Source organism: Anolis sagrei, chromosome 6 (assembly GCF_037176765.1).
Source record: "Anolis sagrei isolate rAnoSag1 chromosome 6, rAnoSag1.mat, whole genome shotgun sequence".
Taxonomy (NCBI): domain Eukaryota; kingdom Metazoa; phylum Chordata; class Lepidosauria; order Squamata; family Dactyloidae; genus Anolis; species Anolis sagrei.
In genome coordinates this window covers 23,220,305-23,241,056 of record NC_090026.1, presented here as the reverse complement: position 1 = coordinate 23,241,056, position 20,752 = coordinate 23,220,305, and the positions used below count along the sequence as shown (strand labels likewise).

The following is a 20,752-nucleotide window of genomic DNA, read 5'->3' as shown; positions in this document are numbered from 1 at the left end:
TTTAATGCTTTTATTGTACTTCGAATTGTTTACTTGTTGACAGCATCATATGGTGCTTGTGTGAGGCTGCCCTGAGTCCCCCTTCGGGGAGAGAAGGGCAGGGTAAAAGTGCATGAACTAAACAAACAAATAAATAAATAGTGATGTCATCTGGAAGAAATTGGCTCTCTAATATCCTTGATGTTGGCCCAAAAGGAGAAATCTTTGACCAACTTGAAGAGTTTGACTTTATTACCTTCCCACAACAACGATGGGGACAATTTTCAACTGATCAGTTGAAGGGTATGGGAATCCTACAATTAAGCTGACTACTAAAATGTAAGTATTCACAAATCAATTATTTCTCTCTTGAATAAAGACACCAGAATACTTCTGGATAATTCTTTTTAGTCTAGCAAAAAACGTTGTGCTGGTACAGCTGTACCAGGAGCTTCAGCTTCATTTTCTATTGAGTGTTTGCATGTATTCCAAGGTTCCATGCATTTTGCAATTAGGTGACTTCCCTTGACTTGCAGTCATAGGGCTAGCCACCTGTCTATCATTGTTAAGTTTTGGTTCCGCCCCTTTTTCCAGGGCTCGGGGAGGGAAAGGGAACCATTTTTAGTTCAGTCTTGCATTGGAAAACTTAGCTACAGGATGTGGATTAGCTCCACCTGTAGAGAAGCTTCGTTTCTCACAGCATCCGGGGGAAACAGCATCCGAGGAAAACAGCTCTAAAGCTACCAAAGAAAACAGTTTTACAGCACAACCCTTGTTAGGGTTAAAGATACAGATCCACATCATTCGTGGAAAAGGATCCTAAGGGACTCCAGCTGGAAAATCTACAAAGCCTTGGCTGGTAGGTCTACTCGGGTAGCCAGAAGCAATTGGAGCTGGGAGTAGGGCCCACACCAGCAAAAGCCTAGAAAGCAGATTGCCAGAGAGGGGTTAAAAGGGTTTTCCTCGTAAAGGATAGAAACATTTCTCCAAGCAAGGTGCCTGTCCATTGTAGACAAGGTAAGAAGCATTTGTTTGATTTGATAAAGATCTAAGAAGTATTTGATTGTTTGTTGAAGACCTAAGCAATAATAAAGAACTTTGTTAAATTTTTAAGTTTCTAAAGACTCTCTAGAGGAAAATCCATAGGGCCTCTCATCTGAGGCACCCCGGCTTCCCGCTGGGCACAAAGAGCACGTCCTGTTCCAAAGCCAATTGCTATAGGCCCAGCGCGTGACAGCACAAACGTAATTTTCTAGGTGGTTGAAGCCCATGACATCATTTGTATGAAACCATCCCATGTGTCCCATTAATTGTTCTTCTGCATCGTGCCCCCTGATTGGTATCACTAAGGGTCTCCCTTCTGAAAAGAACATGTGAGCTCCTATAGGAAATGGGGTTTCTGTTGGGTTTAAAACAAGTCCTGGAATAAAGATTTAGTAGTTTCCTTGTAGCAGCCAAAACATCACAAAATGCTTATGTAATCAAGCAGATATTCCTAAACAGAAGGCTGGCAAATGATTACATGAGCATTTGGTGATGTTTTGGCTACTACATGGAAGCAAGCTACTAAAAACATTATTCCACGAGCCTGTGTTTGCTTCTGAAAGTAATTGTGTTTACATCATTAGACTAACCCTTATCTCCTGGCTGTCTTCACACAGCTACTGTATGTTCCCAGGAGTAAATGGTGGAGCAGAGATTCAGGACCCTTCCACACAGCCATAAAACAGAATATCAAGGCATATAATCCCCAATATCTGCGTTGAGTCCACACTGCCATATAGTCCAGTTCAATATGATTTTTACAAAACTGTGGAAGGGGCCTCATCCACTGAATGACTTGGTCCTACTGACATGCTAGAGGTTTTGGGGTGGTAATATGCGAGCCAATATGCACCAATATTGGCCAAGAAGAAACTAATGAACAGAAACTCACAAAGTAGATATGAGCCACCATAGTTTGAGATTGAAAATAGCATTTTTGAACAAAGTTTTTTTCAGGAGAGATATCGGTTATGTTCTACTCTAATCATATCCTTTCTTCTGTTGGAAGCATTCTTGGCTGAGTTATACTTCACATACATTGTCACATGTATTGTATTTTATTGTTCATTTATGTCAAAAACATATTTCAGTTTTGCTCATGGTTCCAAGGCTTCAAATGAAATCAGCATTCCAGGTGACTTTGAGTGGAACATCTGGACAGCCAACACAAAGGTGGGATTATAGTTGAGTGCGAAAGATCAATCCGCTGTCCCTCAACTTCTGAGCACAGATGTCATCAATACGTTCACTTTGAGCCACCGTCAAGTGCTCCTTCCAGTCTCCTACGGTTCCTGGAAGTGAGGAAAACAATGAAAATAGCTCAATCCAGCAATCTGTACCTTACAGCCTCCATATCTAGAGAACTGATATACATGCTTTCGCCTATCTATGGTTTCATGTATTCAGTCTATTCACTTTGGGCTTCGTGTACCAGCTACACCTTCTCAATATCAGGTTTGAGGTTGAAGACAGAAGTTTTGCTTAAAGTTTTTTTTTCCAATGGAGAGATTGCAGTTGTTTATTAATCTAATCCTTTCCTACTGTGGGAAACAAGAATTAAACAGCACTGGCAGAGGCCCCTTCTACACTGCCCTACATCCCAGGACCTGATCCCAGATTATCTGCTTTATTTATTTATTTATTTTATTTCTGGTATTTCTACCCCATTCCCTCTCAACCCCCGAAGGGGGACTCAGGACAGCTTACATTTGTCGGCAATTCAATACTACTACATATAACAAAGCAATATAATAACAATTAAACAATAAATAGAGCATTCTTACAAGCAATAAAACAGTAAAAACAGTTAAATCAGTAAAAACACAGTATTAACAGCTATATCATCATTCCAGTCGAATTCCATATCCAAAGTGCTACTTATGCTTGCTGTCCAAAAGCCTGGTCCCAGAACCACGACTTCAATTTCTTGCGAAAAGACAGGAGGGATGAAGCCGATCTTACCTCTGTAGGAAGCGAGTTCCATAGGTGGGGGGCCACAGCCGAGAAGGCCCTGTCTCTCATCCCTGCCAGCCGCATTTGCGACGCTGGCAGGAGCGAGAGCAGGGCCTCCCCAAACTATCTTAAACTGCGAACATTATTTTCGTTCCTACTTCATAACTGTCATTTTGCTACTGTTATGAATCGTAATGTAGATATTTGATATGCAGTATGCATTTTCATTCACTGGACCAAATTTGGCACAAGTATCTGATGCACCCAAATTTCAATACTGGTGGGGTTGATTTTGTCATTTGGGAGTTGTAGTTGCTGGAATTTATAGTTAACCTATAATCAAAGAGCATTCTGAAATCCACCACGATGGAATTGAATCAAAGTTGGCACACAGAACTCCCATGACTACCAGAAAATACTGGAAGGGTTTGGTGGGCATTGCCCTTGAGTTTTGGAGTTGTAGTTCACCTAGAGAGCACTGTGGACTCAAACAATGATGGAGCTTGGGCAAACTTGGCACAAATACTCAATATGACCAAATGTGAACACTGGTAGAGTTTGGGGAAAATAGACTTGTCATTTGAGAGTTGTAGTTGCTGGGATTTATAGTTCACCTACAATCAAAGAGCATTCTGAACTCCATCAATGATGGAATTGAACCAAACTTGGCACACAGAACTCTCATGCCCAACAGAAAATACTGGAAGAGTTTGGTGGGCATTGACCTTGATTTTTTGGAGTTGTAGTTCATCTACATCCAGAGAGCACTGTGGACTCAAAGAATGTTGGAGCTGGACCAAACTTGGCACAAATATTCAATATGCCCAAATGTGAACACTGGTGGAGTTGGGGAAAAAAGACTTGATATTTGGGAGTTGTATTTGTAGAGTTTTGTGATACATGGCCTAATTGGGAATTCTAAGTCAAGATTCTCTAGTCAGCTGACGTAACAAGAACAACATGGCGGCCTCACTGCTTCAGGCATGGCTTCAATTGATCATGTTGGTCCTTACCTTTCCTCATATATGACGACACCGTGTGGTCCAGGATAGAGGAAGGCAGGGTGGAGAAATTGGTCATTGGGTTTACTTTCATGCTCTTGAATGCGGTGTGTTGCACAATCTGGCTCAGAACCGATTCTGGGAGTTCTACACCCAAGAACCGCGCTACTTTCCCGATTTCCTGGGCTGGGTTCTGAAATTAGATTTCAAAAAAGATATAAGAGGAAGTGTATTGAGTTGAGCTTCCTGTTCTGCTTTGTGAAAGGAATGTCAGACTGACTGAAATCTCAGGATTATAGATTCTAAATCTCTTCTGAACTTCATTTGATTTGTGCTCTATTGCCATAATTAGGATCCCTTGGCATGTTAATTTGCATTATTGAACCTCCTTATAAATCAGACTTCAACACTAGTGTAGTAGAGGTAGCATGAAAGGGAGACAGCCCCAATTTAGCCAGTTGTTGTTGTCATATCTAATTTATGGAAACCTTATAATGTGGTTTTCTGAAATTAAAAATGTGTGATCTGGATTTTGATGGCTGAGCAGGAATATAGACCTTGCTGTCCGGAGTCATACTCCAATGCTCAAATCAGCACACTTAAATTAGACCCACTGAATGTTAATGTAAGTTAGGCTTGATCTGCACTGCCTTTATCCCAGGATCTGATCCCAGATTATGTGTTTATCCCAGATTATCTAGGAATTTCTATAATCCAGTTCAAAGCAGATAATCTGGGATCAGATTCTAAGATATAAGGCAGTCAAGATCCAGCTTTAGTCATGACAACATTCAAAAAGAGATGCACGATCTCAGCATGGGGGTGGTAAGGATGCTTAAAGATTCTGATATTTTTTTCTACAATACAGTAGCTTTGTCTGGTCTGGTCTGGGAGTGGGTTGTAATGGTGACACCATGAGCTCTTGAAGGTCAAGAGCTTGAACATTGTTTTCATCCTAAATATCTTTGTGTCACCTTAGATCGAATATTAACATATAGGAAACACTGCATGAACACCAAGCACAAAATAGTTGCATGCATTAACATCCTGCAGAAACTTACTGGCAGCGCATGGGGAGCAGACCAAAAATTAGTAAGAACATCAGCCCTGGCCTTGTCTTACTCAACTGCTGAGTATGCCTGCCCTGTTTGGCACAAGTCCTCCCATGAGAAGCAGGTGAAGATATCATTGAATGAAACATACAGAATAATCACAGGATGTCTTAAACCTACACCTGCTTATATACTCTACAAGCTAGATGGCATCCCCCCCCCCCCCCCAATGTGTGATGGGAAGTTGCTGCTAATTGTGAGAGAGATAAGATTGGACACTGTGAAAGCCATCCACTGCATGGCTATCAGCATCCTCCCAGTAGACTCAAATAAAGGAAAAGCTTCATGAGAATCACCACTTCTCTTAACCTTCCCCCAGCAACAGCAAGAGCATCCCTCTAGGCAGCTAAACCAGGAAATCCCAATTGGATGCCCCTCCTCCCCCAAGGGTCTTCCTCCAGGGACAAACAAAGAATGGGCAACTTGGAAGCCCCCAAACAGATTCAGAAGTGGAGTGGGCAGATCAAAAGACAACCTGGCAAGATGAATTCTCCACCTTGTGCAACTGTGGAGCAGAACAGACTACTCCACATCTGTATGCTTGTCCACAATGCCCTGCCTCATGTACAGAGGAAGAATTGTTTGAGGCTACAGAAAATGCAGCCACTTGTGCTCCTTCTATTTTTTATCAGTTTTATACTAATTTATGCAATGCTTTTGACACAAAATAATAATAACACACCGGATGAAACCAACCCTAATGACCCCATTGGAGAGATAAATTTTAAGATTCTCATTTATGGAAAGTACCATCTTGGTGTGTGTTTGTTTATGTGTGAGGAAGAAGAGGTGCTTACTTCTTTCAGGTCTTCATAGAACAGGTACAGAATTGGATAGTGGTCTTTAGCTTCCCACCAACCACAAACATGGTCAAACCACGAGCCATATGTGCCTGCATTGAAAGACAAACTAGTAAGTGATGCATGACAACTTGATCCATCTCAATTATTTTCCTAAAGTAATGTTTGCCAGTTGGAAAGGAAATAATAAAGCCATACTGGCATTGTGTACCATATAACCGGTAAAGATAAAGGTAAAGATTTCCCCTGACGTTACGTTTAGTTGTGTCTGACTCTGGGGTTGGTGTTCATCTCCATTTTTTAAGCTGAAGAGCCAGCCTTGTCCGTAGACACCTCTAAGGTCATGTGGCCAGCATGACTGCATGGAGCGCCATTACATTCTCGCAGAAGAATGCACCTACTAATCTATTCATATTTACATGTTTTCGAACTGCTAGGTTGCCAGAATCTGGGCCTAACAGCAGAAACTCACCCCGCTCCCCAGATTCGAACTGCAAACCTTTTTGTCAGCGAGTTCAGCAGCTCAGCGGTTTAACCTGCTGTGCCACCAGGGGACCTATAACTGGTTCCTTCTTCTTTCTTAATTTTAGACTGACATTAACATGGAGGGAGGTGAAATGTTTGACCAAACGCAATTCAACTCTACATTGTGGAGGTCTATCTCTTGGTGGTAGGAGTCTATCATCTGGGACGGCCCCAAGGTAACTATATGAGCACCTAACTAGAACAAATTACAGTAGTATCCTGGTGAAATGTTCTCTCTCTTTTTCATTAATTATCCTTCCCAGAAATGAAAACCAATTCATAAGCTCTCTCTAAAGTTCTGTCAATGTCATATCCTTCTTTAGAGCATTTTTTGAACTCCAAGCTATCCATTGTGTTACTCATGAGATGGCTATGCTTGTCTGTCCTATCGCCTTACACATGAAAATTTTGGTAAATACATAATTAAAAATGATCTGAAGCAATCTATTTTCTCTAGCCGAAATGAACTCAATGAAGGTGACAGAAACTATATTCTTTCTTCTATATGCATTCTGGCAAATAGTCCTGCTTTCTTTTATTTCACCTCTCCACTTACACTCCCCAGCAATGTAATTCTCCAAAAAATCGTTCCAATCCCCTGGACTGGGAAGAAGGTGGGTCATCTGATGGAAGCAGAAGGAAGAGACAGCACTATCCTTGATATTCCTGGCCAAATAAATGATCTGTGGAAAGACAGTAAAATTAAGAAAACTTGGAATTCAATATTGCCACATCTTAGCATCCTTCTGAGTTACTGAACTAAAACTCCTATCATCCACAGCCAGTCCACCTCATACAATTGCAGGATGATGAAACTTACTAGCAGCTTAAGACACCCGGGGAGCAACATGTTAGGAATGTATTTTTACCTCCCCCTCCTGCCTCTTATCTTAACATTACACCAGGGTGCATCCACATTGCTCATTTATTTCAGTTGTATATCACTTTAACCATAATGGCTTCATCTTATGTGTTCCGTCTTCCAGGAGCTTGGCTTTCATTGCCCCTTAGTTGCATGAAATAGCATCCTTTTGCATTTCTCCCTGTCTCAGCAGCACCCTGAAAGTTAACTATTAACAGGGGCTTAAAACCAGCCTGCAAAAGCCTTTTGCTGTTATTGCTTTAAAAAAGTATCTTTTGGTCTAGAGACCGCCCTTTTTCCTGGGGATGAGATCTCCATTTTGGAAAAGCTCTCCTGCCTTCTTCAGTTTAGAAAAAGCCTACGATGTGCTTGTAGTCAAGCTAGGCAGCTCGGACAGGCCATCGTGAGTACTTACCCTCTTGCCTTTGAAACTGGTGCTGAGCTCAGATAGGGGAAGACCTGCTCTTTCTAAAGATAGCAGCTCAGCGCTGGGGCAGAGAATATCTCAGGATTTCTCTGCCATTGGGAGAGGCTCCATTACTTCATCCCCAAACTAACCTTGAGCTTAGATAGGGAAAGACCTGCCCTTTCTAAAAATAGCAGCTCAGGGTTAGAGTAAAGAATCCCAGGATTTTTCTACCGTTTGGGGGAAGATAACTCAGCAGCTGAAGAAAAAAAGAAGGAAGGAAGATCTATATAATTTCACAAGTTGACTGTGTTTGTAACTTCAACAAGCTGTGCCAAGTCTGTCAAGGACTTTGAGAAATAAATGTTCTGTTTGATGTTCAAATCTGGACTGGCCTCAGTTGCTGAGAATCCTAAGCTTCTAAGTAAGGCACCCACAGTTCACCCGGATAAAGAGAGAAGCACATCTTAGTTTTAACTTTATAATGTCTGGTGTGATTGCACATTATGGAATCTTTTGATTGGTGATTGGTCATTTGTGGTTGGTGATTTGTAGTTTTCTGATAGAGAGTCCTAATCAATTTTCCTGGAACTTGTACTGACTTTGTAGTGGAGAATTCTCAGTATGTCTCCAAACCACAAGCTCCAGAATTCTGCAAATCTTATAATTCCTTCTCGTCAATAGGATGGAGCAGTGAGATTTAAAGTGGTACCGAGGTGCTACAATGGCCCAAAATGATATACTTACATTATTTCACAAAGGAAACTGAAATAGGTCAGTTTGGAAGCACAGGCAGTCCTCAAGTTACAAACATCTAAATTACAAAGCTTCATTGTTAAGAACTGGAGTGAGATAACATGAAGTGAGAGAAATCTACCACTCGAAAGGGAAATTCACCCGTAAAAGAGTTATCCTGGGGAAAAGGTGTCTTCCCTGAAGCTTTCCCACAAATCCTTGTTTCCACAGCAAGCCATTTTTCTCAAAATACAATTATCTTAGGGACAGAAAATGCCATGAAATTTTCTGAATAGGGGCGCAGGCAGCAAAGCAAACATCACATGGCAGGGTAACCCTTCCCTGTGTTACTCAGAGCTTATGTGTGTGTGTGAATGTTACACTTTAAAAATGTACCTGTTACATGCAAATTCAACTTAAAAACAAACCTACAGAACTTATCTTGTTCGTAACGTGGGAACTGCCTGCTGGAAACAGCAACCTTCCAAGCCTTCTCTATTTGTTTGTTAATGTATATATTTGCTAACCTGTTTTGTATGTATATATTGATTTGCCATTTTGACTGACGTCTTTGGTGTGGGTGGGGCTACAGACATTTGATTGTACTGAGCAGGTTCATACTCAAGACTCCAATTTATCATCTGTGTGCTTTTGGACTTCAGTGTTAGCTGTTTGCTTTAGACCTCAGTGGATGCAGTATTGTTCTGGACTTCAATGGAAACAGATGTTATTTTGGACTTATGCTGGAACAGTTTACTATATGCTTTGTTTGAGAAGCAGTGAGTACTGTTATACAGTTTGGACTTTCATAAGATGTATACTTAAAGACTTTGGACTGTGGGCTATTAAGAATGATGCCCTGTGTTCTCAACACAGAGACACTACATCCTATATGTAACTGAACCTTAATAAGAAATGTGCATGGATGCTGAATTAATACAATATGTTTATGAGTAAACAAGACATGTTACTTTTTAAAGAAGACTTTGTTTTTTGTGTCTGAGGGCATATTTTTAAACTAAGAGGTTTCAAGGGAGAGTATATGTTTTGGACAACTGCAGTTTCAACTTTAAAGAAACATTTTAAAATTCTGTTAGCCAAGTACATGTTTTTTGTGCAGTGGCATGTCTTTGTCTCTGGCAGTTCAAAGACATGGTTTATCAGTTTAACGGCTGAGTTACCTGTGTGCCATTACATGAATGCTTGTGAACATCACTTTTTCAAAGGGCTGACTTTTAACAAGGTCATGCCTTTGCTTGACAAGTGGTTTTCAAAAGGTAGTCTCCAGATGTTCACAAAGATTCACATTTGCCAAAAGGACATGACATCATTTTTTCTTTCAAAAAGGTCGTGAATGCCGTTCTTCCAAAACTGCCTGTATATACCATTTAGTATTTCCCATTTAATGCATCTCAGGAAACTGTGCTGTCAGCTCCTTTGAGAAATGATATATAAAAGACAAGAGCCAGCATGTTGCAATGGTTTCAGTGCTGAACTAAGACTCTGGGAGATTAGGATTCAAATCCCCATGCAACCACTGAGTGACTGAAAAGTCAGACTCTCTCAGCTTCAGATGAAGCCAGTAGTAAAGCTTTTCTGTATAAATCTTGCAAAAAAAAAAAACCCAAACAAACAAAAAACCTCTGAGAAGGTTGTAAGTCAGAGTGGACCTCAAAAGAAATAATAAGTTTAATTACCACTCTACTGTGCTTTTGGGTCTATTTTTATACTATTATTATTTAAAAGATTCATAACCAGGAAAACCCTGGTTTGTGGTGAATTAATTAGATAGTGGATTTATTCCACACCTTCTTGGAAGGCTCAGGATAAACTCACTACTTCTGGTGTCTGGACTGCAGTCCATACACCATTCCACAGTTTTCTGTACTAAACAGTGGAAATCCCAGCACCCCACAGTCCCACAGTCTTGCCGGAACTCTCCCGGCATGTAGAAATGACATGCCAGGAGAGCGGGGGGGGGGGGGGGGGGGGGGAGAGAAGGAGGTAAGTTTATTTTACTTTTAAAAGGTGTTTGAGGGCTGTGAGGGAGGGGGGTAGGGTCTGCAAGTGTTCTGCTGGACTAGTCCCAGAAGAACATCTGGACAACCACCAAAAAAGCACGCACTTTCTGGGGTGGGTGTGGACAGGCCCCAGGAACCTGGGATAAAGGGCTGTCTGGAAGCGGCCTATGACTTGTCCACCCAATTAGTTTCCATGTCCAAACAAGACATTGAATCCTGGTCTCCAGAGTTGTAGTGAAATTAATTCATCACAAATATGCAAAAGTTGCAAAAATTCGTAACATTATGCTGGCACTCAGATATTCCTTCTGTTTATTTCATTATTTATTCTGGAGCAGGACCATGGTGCTACAAATCAACCCCATGACCAAGCAGGAGTCAAACTTAGTATTCTGTCAAAAGAAGTGAACATACATTAAACTCTGAACCCCCACTAACCTCATGCAACTTGTCCTCACCTTGCAATTTTGCTTCCAGAAAGAAGGTGGCAAGAGCTTGGCCGACAGGTGAGTTTTCAGGATCCGTGGGGAGGGCATTTCCTCTGCCTCTTTGACACCTGAAACAGAGTTACATTCAGCCCCAGACAAGGTAACCTTATGTCTTCTCCTCTTGCTCCAGGAAGGAGTTATTCTACGCACCCGCAAGATAGGGTTTTGGAAGGAACAGGTCTAAGAAGGGACTCCGTTGGTAGATGGGAAGCTGATCGCATTTCTGTGAATCACCTCCATGCAGGATCATTTCCACAATTTCCTGGATCCAGGCGGTTCCTGCCAAAATAGGAATGGGGGAAAAAGAGACATGAAAATCTCAGCATTCAATCAATAGTCTTTTATATTTCTATCTCTATTGTTTTCTCCCCTCGGCTACATCAATGCTTCTTATTTTTCTGTATATTTACCTGCTTTGGGGAAAGTGCAGATGAGAACATCATCAGGCCGAGCTTGGAAGTCTTTTATTTGATTCCAGTTCTTCGCAGTTAACTCTGCCAAGGGGACTCCTTCGATCTTCACCAGTCTCCAACCCTTCGGTTTAGGATCCATCCCTTGGTAGTGGAGAAAAGATTTATTTATTTATTGTATCAGAACCGAACTGAGGGTAAAGTTAATGTATTTAAAAAACACAAAGTTTTTAAAAACTTGGCGTTATGCTAAATGTCCTTTGACCAGTAGCTGGCCACTTGGAGGGCCTCTCGTGTTGCTATAAGAAGATCCTCCATTTTGCACATGACAGGGCTTAGACTGCACTGTAATAGGTGGTCTGTGGTTTGGTCTTCTCCACACTTGCATGTCATGAATTCCACTTTGTGGCCCCATTTCTTACAGTTAGCTCTGCATCGCATGGCACCAGAGCGCAGTCTTTTCAGTGCCTTCCAAGTTGCCCAGTCTCCTGTGTGTCCAGGGGGGAGTGTCTCATCTGGTATCAGGCCTGTAGCGAGGGGGGGGGGGTGTTAGGGGTTCAACCCCCCCCCGAAATGTTTCAGATTTTTTTTTTAAAACTGTTTTACTCATGAATTTTAACTGGTTAACCAAATCCCCATGCTAAGTCTATGAGACGCAAAAAATTAAGAGTCCCTCCAGAACTGTAAGCACTATCTCAAGCAAATATTGACAATTTATTCACACTGTCATTACTTGCAGCAATAGCCGATGTAGTGAAGCAACCAAGTTGGGGGGGGGGGGTGTTGAATGCTCTCATTAAGGAGGCCAGACTTGGTGGAGGTGGTTGACAGGGGTGGAGCTGCAGGCTATTGAAGGCTGCTTTGCCCCCTGCTGTGCTCTTTGCTTCAGCGTGAGCTAGGAAGCAGGTTTCAACCCCCACTCCCACCCCCTACGAAATTTTCAACCTCCCCCCCCCCCGAAAATTTCAACCCCTCCCGATTTTTTTTTCTGGCTACGGCCCAGTCTGGTATCATCCACTGATTGAGGTTCTGAGTTTGCCACTTTTGGACTCTTGCTTGCTGATTTAAGGCATTGGCGTTCTGGCTGATATCCAAACAGCGGATGGGCTGGAGATGTCACTGCCTTGGTTCTTTCATTAGTGGCTGCTACTTCCCAGCGGATGTCAGATGGTGCAATACCGGCCACACAGTATAATTTCTACAGTGGTGTGGGGCATAGGCATCCTATGATAATGTGGCATGTCTCATTAAGAGCCACCTCCACTGTTTTAATGTAGTGAGATGTATTCCACATTGGGCATGTGTATTATTCAGCAGCAGAGTAGCAAAGCGCAAGTGCAGAAAATATAATGTGAATACATTGTGTTTACTGTGCCACCTCCGTGTAGCAAAGATCTACATCTTTCAGGATGATTTATTAACCCATAATATGAGGTATTGTATATTCATTTTTTAATTTGGCCCCTTTTGCACTGCCATATAAAATCCAGATTATCTGCTTTGAACTGGATTATATGACAGTGTAGAAGGGGCCTTTGTCTCTTCACAAATCCTCTGTGTTCCTTTATTCCCTTTGCTTTGCAATGCACAAATATATATCATTATGGTTTTATTCTAACTGAAATCAATTCATCCTCTAATTTATCATAAGACTAATTAACCATTGCAGCTCTTTGGTAGAAATGTTAAGTACAGCACCCTCTAAACTGCAGAAGATCCCAGTATTCCATAGGATGAAACCACTGCATTTAAAGGAGAATCGCAGCATTCCAATTGTATCATGGAAAAGGGCCCTCTATCTGTTACTCGACCTGTAATCTTAGTGGGTCAGGAAAGTGGGGTTCTCCCTAAGTCCCCTCCCTGCCCTTTCCTCCCCTTCCTCTTCTCTTAGAATCATAGAATCAAAGAGTTGGAAGAGACCTCATGGGCCATCCAGTCCAACCCCCTGCCAAGAAGCAGGAATATTGCATTCAAATCACCCCTGACAAATGGCCATCCAGCCTCTGCTTAAAAGCTTCCAAAGAAGGAGCCTCCACCACACTCCGGGGCAGAGAGTTCCACTGCTGAACGGCTCTCACAGTCAGGAAGTTCTTCCTAATGTTCAGATGGAATCTCCTCTCTTGAAGTTTGAAGTCATTGTTCCACGTCCTAGTCTCCAAGGAAGCAGAAAACAAGTTTGCTCCCTCCTCCCTGTGACTTCCTCTCACATATTTATACATAGCTATCATATCTCCTCTCAGCCTTCTCTTCTTCAGGCTTAACATGTCCAGGTCCTTAAGCCGCTCCTCATTGTGCTTGTTCTCCAGACCCTTGATCATTTTAGTCACCCTCCTCTGGACACATTCCAGCTTGTCAATATCTCTCTTGAATTGTGGTGCCCAGAATTGGACACAATATTCCAGGTGTGGTCTAACCAAAGTGGAATAGAGGGGTAGCATTACTTCCCTAGATCTAGACACGATGCTCCTATTGATGCAGGCTAAAATCCCATTGGCTTTTTTTGCCGCCACATCTCTTTCGGAGGCAGAAAATGAAGGAAAGACAGGAAATATTTGGATCCCTAAAGGGTTAGCCTTGGTCAGTATGAGATGGTGGACGGGAGGGGAAAGTGCATCCATTAGACCCCCCATTGCCTTCTCCTGATCTGGAATCCTAGAGCTGGAAGAGATCTCCAAGGGCCATCCAGTCCAACCCCCTGCCATGCAAGAAAACACACTCTCGATAGACAAGATATCTAAGAAATCTTTAGTTCCCTTACTTGTTTTCCTTCCAGTGGCTGAGATCCGCTGTGCTCTTTGGCTTTTTCCTCTCTTGAAATATATGCAATTGCTCAAGAGGGAGCCCCTTACCCTAGTAAATCATTGTTTCAAGCAACCATATTCCACACTGGAGGGTCAGATGGCTAACCGAAAATTGCGAAACCCAGACAAAGACTTAGCTGAGGAAGGAGAGAACTGAATTTTGAAAGATGAAAGTCTCATCCCAATGAGTTACATATTTTTCACTGCTACTTTTTTTTTGGTGAGAATCAAAGGGCCATGATCCAGAGTAAAAGAGGCAATCAAAAATGGGAAATATTTCCTTCCCTTTAAGAATCCATAACTTCACACCTCTAGTGATTTTAAAGATATGGAAATAGGCTGCATTTTTCCTTTATTTCGGTATATATATAGCAGTAAAAAAGCTTGTTAGCTTTTCCACCAAAGAGTGCTGGTGTCTCACCGGCCACTTCATCACATCGACACTTGGAAGTGTTTAGTAGAGAACTGCTCAGTCTGACTCAGTTTTGAAAAATAAATGATTTCCCTATCTTCCTCACACTGTTAAATCTGTGTTACTCAATATTATTTCAGTATTATTCTTTCAGTACAGTTCCCATCATATTGCAAGGCGTTGGTCCAGCCCACCATTCCTCCTCCGGTATCTTCATTGTGGGGGGAAAAACCTCCTCTCTTTGAAATGTCAGCTGTTACCCTCAATTCTGGAAGCAAGGAAACAGGGAGGGAGGGCAAGTGGCGATGCTCCCTCTCCCCCCCCCCCCCCCGCCCCACAGAGAAGGGTGTGGATCTTGGGAAACTATAACTCTCAAGACTGCACAGCATGGAGACATGGCATAATCTATATAAATCAAAACGTAATATTTGTTTGTGGGATTAACAGAACTCAAAAACCATTGGATGAATTGACACCAAATTTGGACGCAATACACCTAACAACCCAATGTGTGTCTTTCACTCATGGAAAAACTGAAAAACACAGCAGAAGGGACTAAAAGCCCCACAAAGCTAAATGATGAAAAGCTAAATGACAATACAGAAAAAGGGAAGAAAGAGGTAGGGAAGGGGAGGGAGAAAAAGAAAAAGAAAGAAAGAAAAGAAAGAGGGAGAGAAAGAAAGAAGGAAAGGGAGAAGGAAGCATGGAAGCAAAGAGAGAAGGAAGGAAGGAAGGAGGTAGAGAAGGAGGAAAGAAGAGAAAGAGGGAGGGAAAGAAAAAGGGGAATGGAAGGAAAGTTAGAGAAGGAAGGAGGGAAGGAAAGAAAAAAGGTAAAGAAGGAAGGAAAGTGGGAGCAAAGGAAGGGGGAAGATGTAGAGAAAGAGGGAGGGAAGGAAAGAGAGAAGGAAGAAAATAGAGACAGCAGAAAAGAAAGAAAAAGGAGGAAGGAAGGAAAGAGATAGAGAAGGAAGTTGGCCACAGCAACACGTGGGAGGTACAGCTAGTAATAGTAATAATAATAATAGTACACCGTTGCTCAGATGATTCATTGCTACTTGTGCCACAAATATCATCTGCCTGCGACAAAGAACTGGTGGCATCACAAGCCGGAAAAAGTTACAGATAATGAACACGCCAAACTCCTCTGGATTCAGACAGACAGACAGACAGAGTTTTGCCTTGATATTCTGGGATACAAGGCTGTGTGGAAGGGTCCAAAGATTCCCATTTGCTACAATGTAATCAGCCATATTGACTTCTCTAACATGATTCAGTGTTGGGTACTTGAATGAACCAGGATTTATTTGCATCACATAGGTCCACAAATCCATATAGCCCAGTATATCAAGGCAGATAAGTCACAATACAATGTTCCCTTGCTACTTCACTGTTTGCTTTTCACAGACTCGCTGTTTCGTGGGTTTTTGCCTCCCAGTTTATGAATGGTTGTCATTGCCCAGAGCGGTGTTCTAATCCTGCCTCCTGGCAATGATAGAGTGTGGAAGGAGGTTTCACCCTTCTCCTTGGAACAGAGGCAGCCAATCAAGAGAGATTGCAAAGCAAAGTAGAGATAGTTAGCAACAACAAAAAAAAAGCATTTGCGGTGCCTTCAGATCTCTCCTCGCTTCTGCCTCACTCACCCTTGGAATGCTTATACATATATAGCATCCCTACTTCGTGGATTTTCACTTTTTGTGGGTGGTTCTGGAATGTAACACCTGCGATAAGTGAGGGAACACTGTATCTGCTTTGAACTGGGTTATTTGAGTCTATACCATTATATCAAAACTAAGACAAGTCAAACCCGCATTTTGGACTAGGAGAGCTGACTTCCAAAAAATGAAGGAAATACTGTGCGGAATTACGTGGCCACAGATACTAAAAGACAAGGGAGTTATGGATGGATGGGAGTTATTCAAGAGTGAAATATTCAAGGGGCAATTGCAAACAGTGCAACAAAGAGAAAAAATAGGACAAGTGCAAAGAAGCCAGAATGGATGTCCAAAGAACTTCTAACGGTGCTAAGACTCAAAAGAGACATGCACAAGAAGTGGAAAAAGGGAGATACCATCAAAGAAGAATTCAAACAAATAGCCAACTCCTCTAGGGAAAAGGTTCGCAAGGCTAAAACACAAAACAAGCTCAGACTTGCCAGGGACATTAAAGACAATAAAAAGGGCTCATTTTCTTATGTCAGTAGAAAAAGGAAGAACAAGGAGGTGATGGGACCTCTTCAAGGAGAAGATGAGGCAATGCTGACAGGGGATAGGGAAAAGGCAGAAGTACTTAATGCCTTCTTTGCCTCGGTCTTCTCACAAAAAGAAAGCCATCTTCAACCTCAGCAAGATGGAGTAGATGAGGGATTAGAGGACATCCAACCCCAAATTGGGGAAAAAGGCGTCCAGGAATACCTGGCCGCTCTAAATGAGTTCAAGTCCCTAGGGCCAGATCAACTACACCGAAGAGTACTGAAGGAACTAGTGGAAGTCATTTCGGAACCATTGGCAATCATCTTTGAGAGTTCTTGGAGAACAGGAGAAGGAGGAGGGCCAATGTGGTCACAACCTTCAAGAAGGGGGAAAATGTTACCGTCCAGTTAGCCTCACGTCGATACCAGGCAAGATTCTGGAAAATATTGTTAAGGAAGTGGTCTGCAAACACTTAGAAACAAATGTGGTCATTGCTATTAGTCAACACGGATTTATCAAAACAAGTCATGCCAGACTAATCTGATCTCTTTTTTTGATAGAGTTACAAGCTGAGTAGATGCGGGGAATGCCATGGATGTAGCGTACCTGGATTTCAGGAAGGCCTTTGACAAGGTCCCCCATGACCTTCTGGCAAACAAACTAGTCAAATGTGGGTTAGGCAAAACTACGGTTAGGTGGGTCTGTAATTGGTTAAATGGACGAACCCAGAGGGTGCTCACCAATGCTTCCTCTTCATCCTGGAAAGAAGTGACGAGTGGAGTGCCACAAGGCTCCATCCTGGGCCCGATCCTGTTCAACATCTTTATTAATGACTTAGATGAAGGGTTAGAAGGCATGATCATCAAGTTTGCAGACAACACCAAATTGGGAGGGATAGCCAATACTCCAGAAGACAGGAGCAGAATTCAAAACAATCTTGACAGATTTGAGAGATGGGTCAAAACTAACAAAATGAAGTTCAACAGAGACACATGCAAGATACTCCACTTAGGCAGAAAAAATGAAATGCAAAGATACAGAATGGGGGACGCTTGGCTCAAGAGCAGTAAATGTGAAAAAGATAATGGGGTCCTTGTGGACAACAAGTTAAACATGAGCCAACAATGTGATGCGGCGGCAAAAAAAGCCAATGGGATTTTGGCCTGCATCAATAGGAGTATTGTGTCTAGGTCCAGGGAAGTCGTGCTACCCCTCTATTCTGCCTTGGTTAGACCACACCTGAAACACTGTGTCCAACTGAAGAGAGATATTGACAAGCTGGAATGTGTCCAGAGGAGGGCGACTAGAATGATCAAGGGTCTGGAGAACAAGCTCTATGAGAAGCGGCTTAAAGAGTTGGGCATGTTTAGCCTGAAGAAGGGAAGGCTGAGAGGAGACATGATAGCAATGTATAAATATGCGAGAGGAAGTCAAAGGGAGAAAGGAGCGAGCTTGTTTTCTGCTGCTCTGGAGACTAGGACACGGAACAACGGCTTCAAACTACAAGAAAGGAGATTCCGTCTGAACATTAGGAAGAACTTCCTGACTGTGAGAGCTGTTCAGCAGTGGAACTCTCTGCCCTGGAGTGTGGTGGAGGCTCCTTCTTTTAAACCGAAGCTTGGATGGCCATCTGTCAGGGCTGCTTTGAATGCGATTTTCCTGCTTCTTGGCAGAATGGTGTTGGACTGGATGGCTCATGAGGCCTCTTCCAACTCTACGATTCTATAACCCAGTTCAAAGCAGATAATGTGGGATTTTATACAGCTGTGTGGAAGGGGCTCTAGAATAAAGACAACATGAGTGGATTCTATCTTAAGCAATAATTTCTAATGCTTACTTCCCTTGGCTCCCTAACACTGTGTTAAGTTAGATCCATTTCCATTTTCAGAGCCAGTATGGTGTAGAGATCTTACCGTGGGGCTAGGACACAGGAGTGCATCTGCATTGTAGAATTAATGTGGCTTGAACGACTTCCATGGCTCAATGATATGGAATCATGGGGGATGCAATTTTGCAAGGTCTTCTAGTGTACCCACTCAGTGGGTAAAAATCATACATCCTGAGTCTCAGAGGATGACGTAGGCAAACTCACTCAAAACAAATCCTGCCAAGTATATGATAGATTTGCCCTAAGGTTTCAATAATTCAGAAATGTCATGAAAGCACACAAGAACAATAACAAATCTAAGCTTTTACTCACTCTTGATGGACTATCACCAGGTACAATGTTCTACTGTTGGAAGGGAAACAATCAAACAACAAAGAGAAACCAAAATACAAGGTCAGGAAGGTGGGTGTCCCATTCCAGTTCCTAAAAGGTACTGCTAAATTAATGTAAGAGCCTGGCTACATGTCTGTTGTGGGTTTTTTTAGAAGGTGAACTCTTCCCTGTTGAGAGTTTTGACTTGTAGGCATGAAGATGAGGAGACAATGCTGGAATAGACTGCAGGTAAATAAAGGAAAGCAGGAACACTTCAGTGACATCTTGATCTCTATCTACAAGGCGTTTATTTATTTATTTGTTTATTTATTTATTTATTTTTCTTTCATCAGATTGTAGGAGTGGGTTGTCTCTAGGGGAGGAAGCAGAGAGAAAGAGATCCAATAGCAAACTGGGATTAATATCAGCTGGAGAACTTTGGCTTGAGGTTGTTTCTTTCCCAGTTGTTTGGCTACAGTCCTCTCCAACTCTCCCTGCTTGTTTCTTCAGTAGAGCATTCAGATTGGTAAAAGTCAAGGATTCTGTGTAGCTGCTTTTGAAACCAAGTTCCCACTCGTATTCAACCAGCAAACATTCACATAAACACAATTCAGGGGGGACCCAGCTACAGTTCCTATTAGTCCAAAGCACATAACTTGAGATACATTGGGCTAGAACTCCTGCCAGCTCATGAAGCAATAGGCTAGCAATTCCAAATACTGTACCTTAATCTATGGGTAGAAGTACAGTAGACTGTTGATTGCACCCTTCTTTTCCCAACAAAACTCCCAGACTACACATTCAGTGCATGGAACACAAATAATAATTCATATAATGCAGTGGTTCTCAACCTTCCTAATGCTGCGAACCCTTAATAGAGTTCCTCATATTGTGGTGACGCCCAACCATAAAATTAATTTCATTACTACTTCACTATTGTAATTTTGCTACTGTTATGAATTGTAATATAAATATCTGATATGCAGTATATGTTTTCATTAACTGGATCAAATTTGGCACATAGACCTGATACGCCCAAATTTGAATACTGGTGGGATTGGAGGGGATTGATTCCATCATTTGGGAGTTGTAGTTGCTGGGATTTATAGTTCATCTGCAATCAAAGAGCATTCTGAACTCCACCAATGATAGAATTGAACCAAATGTGGCACACAGAACTCCCATGACCAACAGAAAATACTGGAAAGGTTTGGTGGGCATTGACCTTGAGTTTTGGAGTTGTAGTTCACCTACGTCCTGAGAACACTGTGAACTCAAAACAGTGATGGATCTGGACCAAACTTGGCATGAAAATCAATGTCCAAATGTGAACTCTGGAGGTGTGTAGGGAAAATAGACTTGACATTTGGGAGTTGTCGTTGCTGGGATTTATCATTCACCTACAATAAAAGAACATTCTGAACTTCACCAACGTTAGAATTGGGCCAAACTTCCCACACAGAACCCCCATGACCAACAAAATACTGTTTTCTGATTATCTTTGGCGACCCCTCTAACACCGCCTCCTGACCCCACCAGGGGTCCCGACCCCCAGGTTGAGAAACACTGATATAATGGCTCCAAGTGCTGCCTGGATTGTGTCTGGAGTGTCGTTATGCAGCAAAATAATGTCCAACCTTTCTTCAAACTCTCTATAAATATTAAAATTGGCCAGAAACAGTGTAAAAAATTCTAGAATTGTAAACCTACTTCTGGTTGTTTATTGGGAAATGTGAGACTGCAGTGTCGTTCACAAACAAGCAATTCAGCTTGGCAAACAGAAGATAAGTGATAGCAATGCCTACATTACTATG

The 20,752-nt window shown here is 42.2% G+C and overlaps 1 protein-coding gene across 1 annotated transcript; it reads right to left on the bottom strand.

Annotated features, from left to right (window-relative positions):
- Window positions 1-2,192: 2,192 nt before the first annotated feature.
- On the bottom strand, window positions 2,193-14,152 carry LOC137097355 (sulfotransferase 1C2-like). The gene is made up of 8 exons (XM_067469922.1): window positions 14,095-14,152; window positions 11,337-11,480; window positions 11,077-11,205; window positions 10,897-10,994; window positions 6,971-7,097; window positions 5,887-5,981; window positions 3,990-4,170; window positions 2,193-2,315 (listed from the first exon to the last, which is right to left on the bottom strand). The coding sequence occupies exons 2-8, from the start codon at window positions 11,476-11,478 to the stop codon at window positions 2,203-2,205; spliced, it is 885 nt and encodes a 294-aa protein (XP_067326023.1). The 5' UTR covers window positions 11,479-11,480; window positions 14,095-14,152; the 3' UTR covers window positions 2,193-2,202.
- Between the last annotated feature and the right edge of the window lie 6,600 nt (window positions 14,153-20,752).

What these genes read in the sequence shown, in the direction of transcription:
- LOC137097355 (XM_067469922.1), bottom strand. Translation starts at nt 11,478, where the DNA reads ATGGATCCTAAACCGAAGGGTTGGAGACTGGTGAAGATCGAAGGAGTC. An exon ending in CTGCACTTTCCCCAAAGCAG is followed by an intron (nt 11,206 to 11,336) that starts GTAAATATACAG and finishes CTATTTTGGCAG; the next exon opens with GAACCGCCTGGATCCAGGAA. An exon ending in GTCGTCATATATGAGGAAAG is followed by an intron (nt 2,316 to 3,989) that starts GTAAGGACCAAC and finishes CCTCACTTCCAG; the next exon opens with GAACCGTAGGAGACTGGAAG.